The 7,427-nt window shown below is 39.6% G+C and overlaps 1 protein-coding gene across 6 annotated transcripts in view; it reads left to right on the forward strand.

The window, feature by feature from the left end:
- SYNE2 (spectrin repeat containing nuclear envelope protein 2) overlaps positions 1-6,641 on the forward strand; it is a 189,988-nt gene extending 183,347 nt beyond the window's left edge. For 5 of the 6 annotated variants that reach the window (XM_068682516.1, XM_068682520.1, XM_068682521.1 and 2 more), the window contains 6 exons: positions 2,066-2,266; positions 2,598-2,726; positions 3,358-3,549; positions 4,227-4,316; positions 4,527-4,573; positions 5,379-6,641. In XM_068682516.1, coding sequence (XP_068538617.1) covers positions 2,066-2,266; positions 2,598-2,726; positions 3,358-3,549; positions 4,227-4,316; positions 4,527-4,573; positions 5,379-5,604 — 885 coding nt within the window. In that variant the 3' untranslated portion in view covers positions 5,605-6,641. The remainder of the gene's footprint in view (positions 1-2,065; positions 2,267-2,597; positions 2,727-3,357; positions 3,550-4,226; positions 4,317-4,526; positions 4,574-5,378) is intronic. The other variant, XM_068682522.1, reaches the window with a different exon arrangement.
- Positions 6,642-7,427: the final 786 nt, after the last annotated feature.

Genomic DNA, 7,427 nt, shown 5'->3' on the forward strand with positions numbered 1-7,427 from the left:
ACATGGTATTTGCAGAAAATCTTAGCTCTAAATAGTGCTTTTGTTGTACCTGGAATCAGGTAGTTGAAGAATACAAAAATTTCAAAAAGTTTCAAATATAGATTTCTCATTGAATAGTATGTATTAGTTTAAAATGAGAAACAAAATTAATTCATTAGTCAGTCTCTGCTAATTTTCAGCCAAGTAATAAAACAGTTAGAGACATGAATGTGAACTAATGTGAACATTCATCAGCATGTGAGGTCATGTTGTGTTGCCTGCTATGACTCTCAGCTTCCATAAATTAATTAGAACTAAGCAAAGTCTGCAAGTGGAACCAGCGGGTTACCAGGGTACGTTTAAGTGCTACATTCCTCAGACTCTGGTGGAACCCTGAGAGAACAAGTACTACAAACACTTGTGGGCGTGCAAAATCCCTGTGTGCTTAACCTCCTGCCATCAGCTTCGTATGAGTTACCCAGATTGCAAGACTACTGATCAATTTGGTGTCACACTCTGGGTGATGCTCACAAATGAGACATTTTGCTGACCAGGGCAGGGATTTATGAGGCATGTTTAAAGGACGTTTAAGCCTACACAGAAGACAAGAAGGCCTTGAGCAATCATTAGGCCAAGGAGAATGACTGTGTGTGACTCCACTTAGAACAACTCTGATTCTATGTGCCAGCCTGGCTTAGGCACCAAGTGCTAGGAGAGACTCAAAGGATGTCTTGCGAGTGGAATGAGGTGCTTTCCCTCAAGCTGGAGCTGGGTGTCTGACCTCTTTGAGGAACAGAGCTTCCATTCTGCTTCTCTCCTGTGAATTTTCTAAACAAGAGTCCAGATGGCTAAAAATCTCTGTAGACAGCTTGGGTCTCTATGGATCTCTAGAATAGTCAGCATGCTGTATAAGACCATGAATTTCATGTGATGTCAGAACATCCCAATTGCCCTGGATAATGATAAAGCCAGTCTGGCTGCAGGCTGGCTTACGGGTGGTTAAAAGTCTGTACTGGACCATGTGTATTGTCTGATATTGAGAGAAATTTTGCTGCTTGGAGGGAAGCTGAACTCTTTGTTGGGCAAAATGTAATTTAGACCAGTGGCTTTCAACAAGTGGGCTGCAGACCTTGAGAATACATAGACTGAGATTCTTACTCACAAAGGCTACTAAGAAAAGCAATCAGAGCAGTGTTGATTGCAGTACTCATTCTGCAGCTCTTACTTCTCTAGTGCAAGAGCCCACAACTTGAAAAAGACTGAATACCCTTGATTCAATCTGTAAACTTACTGAGGGTACAAGATATTGTTTGGCATTCATTTAAGAAAATAAAAAATGTGGGCTCTACATTAACATAAGGTGGTTATATGATCCAGCTATGACTTGGCAAATTCCACATTATTTCACCCTGCAATTTTAAGGGAGAGAGGGAGCACAGGCAGGGATGCCATTCAGAGGGACTGTGACAAGTCAGAGAAATGGGCTGAAACTGTGAGTAGAGAGAAGACAAAATAATTTCTCATAACTGGGGTGGCCTGATGTGGGACCAGAGGCTCAGATGGGAGAGTGAGCCTCCATCATGTGAAATATTCAAAATTTGAGTGGTTGAGGCCCTGGACAGCCTGCTCTAAGTTTGAAGTTGGCCCTGCTTTGAACAGGAGGGTAGACTACAAACCTCCAGCATTATTTTAAGATTCTGAGGTGGTTAAACCTTTAAACATCAAGAAGAAACATCATGTGATGACATATGGGAATATTTGTCCAAATGTCAGGAAAAAAGACAAAAATGCTAAGCTCAGGAATGAAGAGCAGAGGTAGATTAAGACATAATGCTCGTAACTGAGGGAGAAGCACAAGGCCAACCGGATTTGTTTTCTTCTAAGTGAATATTTTTAGTTTTTTAATTTAAAAAAAAAAAAAGCTACCTACTTTAATATGTTCCTCAGCAGTGTCTGAAAAGCCACCAGATTCAAACAGCATTGCGCAATAACTGTGATATTATTTTTTTAGGACGTTGTTTTATTGTAAATAAGCAATATGTTTTTCCATCATTCATACAAGCTCCTAATCCTCTTTTCCTACCAGGACTTGCTTAAAGCGTTTGATAACTACAAGGCAGTGGTGCTTTCAGTTAATCTGAGTAGCAAAGAATTCCAGAAAGCAGAGAGCACAGAGTTCAAAGAGCTTCAGAACAGGCTTCGGAAGGTGAACTTGCGCTGGGAGAAAGCAACTCATGCATTGAACAAGTGGAGGAAAGGTTTACAACAAGCCCTACTGCATTGCCAGGTGCATACAATATACAGCTTATATGGGAAAATTCCTTTTTAGGATGCTTTTGTGGGGTAGATAATGAGAGAGAGCAAAGGGGGAATTCATGCCCATTAGTAGAGTGTTTACTCAGAATCTAAACCAAGTGTTTTCTTCTCATAATAACCTTGACTTTGTTGGTTTTAAACGGTTTGGTAGAAATATCTCTGAACTGGATAATACCTTTTTATTATATAGGTGCAATAGTTTTACAAGATTGCTAAAGCTTCACTAATCATGAATACATTGTCAGCTCTTTCTAATAATCTGGGTTGTTATCTTATGTGCAAACCTTCCCTTATTTCTCTAGGAATTCCATGACCAGAGCCAAAAACTAGTCCTGTGGTTAGCTAGTGCTGACAGCCGAAGGAATGAAGCACAAATCACAGATCCAAATGCTGACCCCCATACAATACTGGAATGCCAAAAGGAGCTAATGGTAAGTGTAGATGTAACTACAGCACCTCAGTTCTTCCAAGGAGTTAATAGCTCTCACCACAAAATGAAGAGCAATTTATTTATTTCTCAGGATGTTGATAGCCTCTCCCTGAGCCTGCTCTATCAATCAGTCAGGCATGGGATCAGTTTCTGAATGGACTAAGAGACTGTTGAGGCATTTTTCCATAATTATGCATCAGATGTAAGTTCAGGCTCCCCAAGGAAGTGGTCACAGCAGCAAGCCTGTCAGAGTTTGGACAATGCTCTCAGACATATGGTCTGATTTTGGGTGGTCTTGTGTGGAGCCTGGAGTTAGACTTGATAATCCTTGTGTGTCCCTTCCGACTCAGGATATTCTATGATTCAACTAGTTCCTGATGGACAGTCTTTATGCTGAAATAAGACCATCTACATCCAACTATTTCTAAATGTTAGTTCAAGCAGGTGCAACCAGTCTCTTAAAGAGAGAAGTTCATTTCATATGTAGCTGTACCAGCCATTCCCATGTATTGTGGATTGATGGGCAGGTTGAGTTGTTCTTTAAAGCCTTCCAAAGCTTATCTCTGTATAAAAACATCCTCAGAGTTGAAGGTGGCAGTTCATTGCACTGTTTTTTGTTTGTTTGTTCTAAGCAACTGGAGAAAGAGCTACTGGAACAACAGCCTAAAGTAAACTCTCTTCAAGAACTCTGTTCTTACCTGCTGCTTAAATCGGATGGTGAAGATTACATTGAAGCTGAAGAGAAGGTCCATGTAATCGGAACGAAACTAAAGCAGCTTACTGAGCAAGTTTCACATGACTTAAAGACGATACAAGGAAATCTGGTGAGTCAAAGTTTAAGTACTAGTTTGTGGGTCTTTCTTACTGAGAAATAATAACAGATTAAGAATAAGAGTATTTATAAAATACTAACTTAAAACTTAGGTACTTCCACCTTCATAAGCTGAAACAAGAACAGTTAACTCTGGATATAACAAAAAGCTTTAGTACTACAAGGCTAGTCAGGTATTGAAATAGATTGCCCTGTGACATTGTACGGGATCCATCCTTGCTTGATGAGTTTCACGAAGACAGAAGAAAGTCATGAATAACCTGGCCTGATCTCATAGCTGACCCTGCTTGCTCTGAGCTAGAGGTCAGACTAGGTAAACTTCCTAAGGGCCTTTCCAACCTGAATTATCCTATGATCTATACCAAACATCAAGCCAGGAATGTGTAATGAACACATAGGACTTCTGTAGTCCGCAGCAGTACACTGCTTATCACTGAGAGATAGCAGATAGAGGTGGTTTCAAGATAATACCTGCACCATTACAATTCCTTCTCATTGTGCATAGTAAAATATTTTGTTACACTGGAGCATCTGTTTACTGCTAGTTATTCGCAGCTAAAGAAGCAATGTGGCTGTGCACCTGTAGAGAGACAATGGGAGGTGGGTCTTTTTGCACTTTACCTGTTTTGAGCATACATTTTTAAAGAGGAAGGTGTGGTTACCTTTTAGGATACCAGAGCATTCCTGCCAGTTCCAGATGACCTGGACTCAGGATCCTATCATCCAGTCACAGTGAAAGCCAGCCCTCCTGTGAAGAAGGCAAGTCTTCTTTTCTAATATTTTGCTATCAGCATATAGTGTATCTTTTTTTAGCGTGAAAGTTCCTCAAGTGTAATCATTTTACCTTTTAAATGCATGTACGGTATTACAAAATTTACAACAGAACTTAAAAGTCTACAACTGTCTTTTCTAAGAAAGAGAAATTGTAGTTTCTGAATCCTGGATAATAAAAACTATTTCTCTCAACAGATCACAGTAAGGAGAACTGCAGGTGGCAGAAGCAACAGCAGCACAAGGTATTATTTTATAATCATCTAATCTCATGAAGTATAGTGAAAATGAGAGAGGCAAGCTGAGTGCCAGGGCAGCTGTTCCTCATAAGTTAACACACATGAGAAGGTGATTTCTTCCAGTGTGCAGTATCTCCTCTATGTACCAGCCCTGGGCTGCACTTCGATGAATTGTTTTCCTTTAACACGCATGCTCCTAAACCTCTGCATTGATGTGCAGCCTTCACTCAATTTTGCACTTGAGAAAATATTTTTTGTGACAAATTTGGGAATATTTGTGTTTTAAATCTTTGTTTAATCCCACCGGCTCATGTGGACAAAGAAACTTGCATCTTAGAGCCAATTATTAAAAACAGACATGAAGGACTAAGCTAAAACATCACCCCCAGTACATTAGGGTCTGTTCAAAGGACTGATCGTGATGATGTACAGGGAGAATAGAGCCAAAACAGGCTGGAATGGTGACTTTCCATTGTGCATTTCCAAGTACTTAGAGTGGCTTGTTTGTCTGCTGGGAAAACTTGACTTTGCAACCCCAAAAATAGCTTAAAGCAGTGACTTTTTACCCTATTTTAAAGACATGTTTCTTTTTCAGTAGGAAGGAATGTCAGCTGGCTTCCTATTGAGCAGTCCTGCATGCTTTGAAGTTACAATTGAGTGTTTCATGCACAGTGCAGATATCATTGTAGATATGCAGCCCTGCATCATAGAGGAGTAGCATGAACCCTAGAGCAGTTGTTAAAATGACTTAAAAAAACATTTCAGAGCTTGAATATATATTTATTTTTTTTATTTCTTGTTGTCTTTTCAGAGCTGAAAGCCATCCACAGCCTACTAAAGTAGTTCCTCGGTCCCCCTCCTTCTTTTACCGTGTATTACGAGCAGCATTACCCCTTCAGTTGTTCTTCCTACTGCTGCTACTTCTGGCTTGCATGATTCCATCTTCTGAGGAAGACTACAGCTGCACCCAGGCAAACAACTTTGCCCGTTCTTTCTATCCTATGCTGCGATATACCAATGGGCCTCCACCAACTTAGAAAGAAGCCTAAGAATCTTCAGTTACACCAAAACACTCTTTGTGGTGCTTGTTTTTATGCTGCTGGCATCAATGAAACACTGATATCACGTAATTAAATACACAAACTTTTATGCTGTGTTAGTTCCCTAAACTAGCCACTACAGCACTCTGACATCCTGCACACCGCTGCCCAGGTCTGCTGCAGCTAAATAATGCCTCACGTTTATAAGCTCCTTTCCTTGTTGAAGGAAATGTGTTAAATTTCACATCTCAAAATGTATATCTTGACAAAATTTCAACATTTTTGTACGGAAAACAAACTTTTTCTATAGATTTTTAAACTGTAAGCAACACACTTTATACTTTGATGCAATAGATACACTATTTTATAGCTGCAGTGCTCTTAAGCTCGCAACGTGATCAAATACTGAGTTATTAGATGCAGAAACTACTTCACAACAATCTGAAACACAGCAGTCTGTCTTGGGTTAGCATGATGAACAAGCAGTTGAAGAGGCACTTTGCCTAAAATGATTACTGCACACACTTCACACTAAACCTGTATCTTTCGGTACTGTAGTCACGTGGTGGAGAGAATTCTGCATCTTTATGAATCTTTGTTATTGTATTTTATTCATCTAGCACATTCAATAAAAGGATGCACATTTGTTTTGTTTTACATGTAGTGTTCTAGTAATTAGGACTGCTGTGTTGTCTTTTTATACCACCTTTGAAATAAGAAATTGTTACATTGCATGGAAATGGTTTATAATGCACATATTTTCTAGATGAACGTGATTGTGTAGACTATCCCTGATGTATACAAATAATGTAATGACTTTTTAATGAAAGATTTTTTTCAGTTTTTAACCTGCTGCATAGTGTACAGTATCTTGAGAGAGAATTGTGCATTTTTATAAATTTACTGTAAGATTCTCCACCTTTCAAATGAAATTAACACTTTAGGCAATGGCTAGAGAAACACTGTGTACAGTCAGCTTTGCCATGACTTCTTGGTTGTACAGTTCAAGTACTCATTAAAATTCTGCCAATGTCTGCAGGGACTATTGGTCTGTCTAGTGTGGGGGCAACCAGCGGTGTGTTCCAACAGTGCTGACTCTTCTACACCCCTATAAGCCAATGTATTTGCATGCTAATGCAACAGAAATGGAATCTGTGTTCTGTGGCACAGATCCTTTCTTTGCAACTGGCTGTAATTTCCTGGTTCATAGCGAGATGAATCAGATAGTGCTTATTACTACTTTGAAATGCTGAAATATTTCCCCATTCTGAAGCTATAACTGTAAGTGATGGCAGCACTGAACACAGGGAAGTGCACATCAAGGGGAGCTTGGTGAAAATAGAAAAGGGTTTGGTTGAACACTAATAATTTTTGTTTGGTTGCAGTGAAAAATCCCCCAGAAATTAGCCCATTTCTGTAATGCTTACCTGTAGGAAATAAGACTTACAGTCAGCCTGTGTGAATTCTCTTTCAATTTCTATGCTTCTCACCACTGATGCTTGCATATTCCCCATCATCTAGCAGAGGAATTTAGGAAACAAGTTGCTCTGCAGTCTTATGTTCAGAAAAAGCCCCTGTAGCAAGCAAACATGTTCTGCCCAACCCATGGAGGCAAAAAACAAAACAAAACAAACACAACATTGCTTATTTCTAGAATCTTAACAGTGATGCAGTTAGGCGTGCAAACTTAGCAACATGGTTTAGAAAAGTCAAAGCCGACAATTTGCTAATATTTGTTAGTGGTGTCATACTGTACAGTAGTACACCCCTACACTGGGTGCTCAGATGTGAGAGAAAAGACTCCAGCTCCATACTGAAGC

This window comes from Anas acuta, chromosome 5 (genome assembly GCF_963932015.1).
Source record: "Anas acuta chromosome 5, bAnaAcu1.1, whole genome shotgun sequence".
Lineage (NCBI taxonomy): Eukaryota > Metazoa > Chordata > Aves > Anseriformes > Anatidae > Anas > Anas acuta.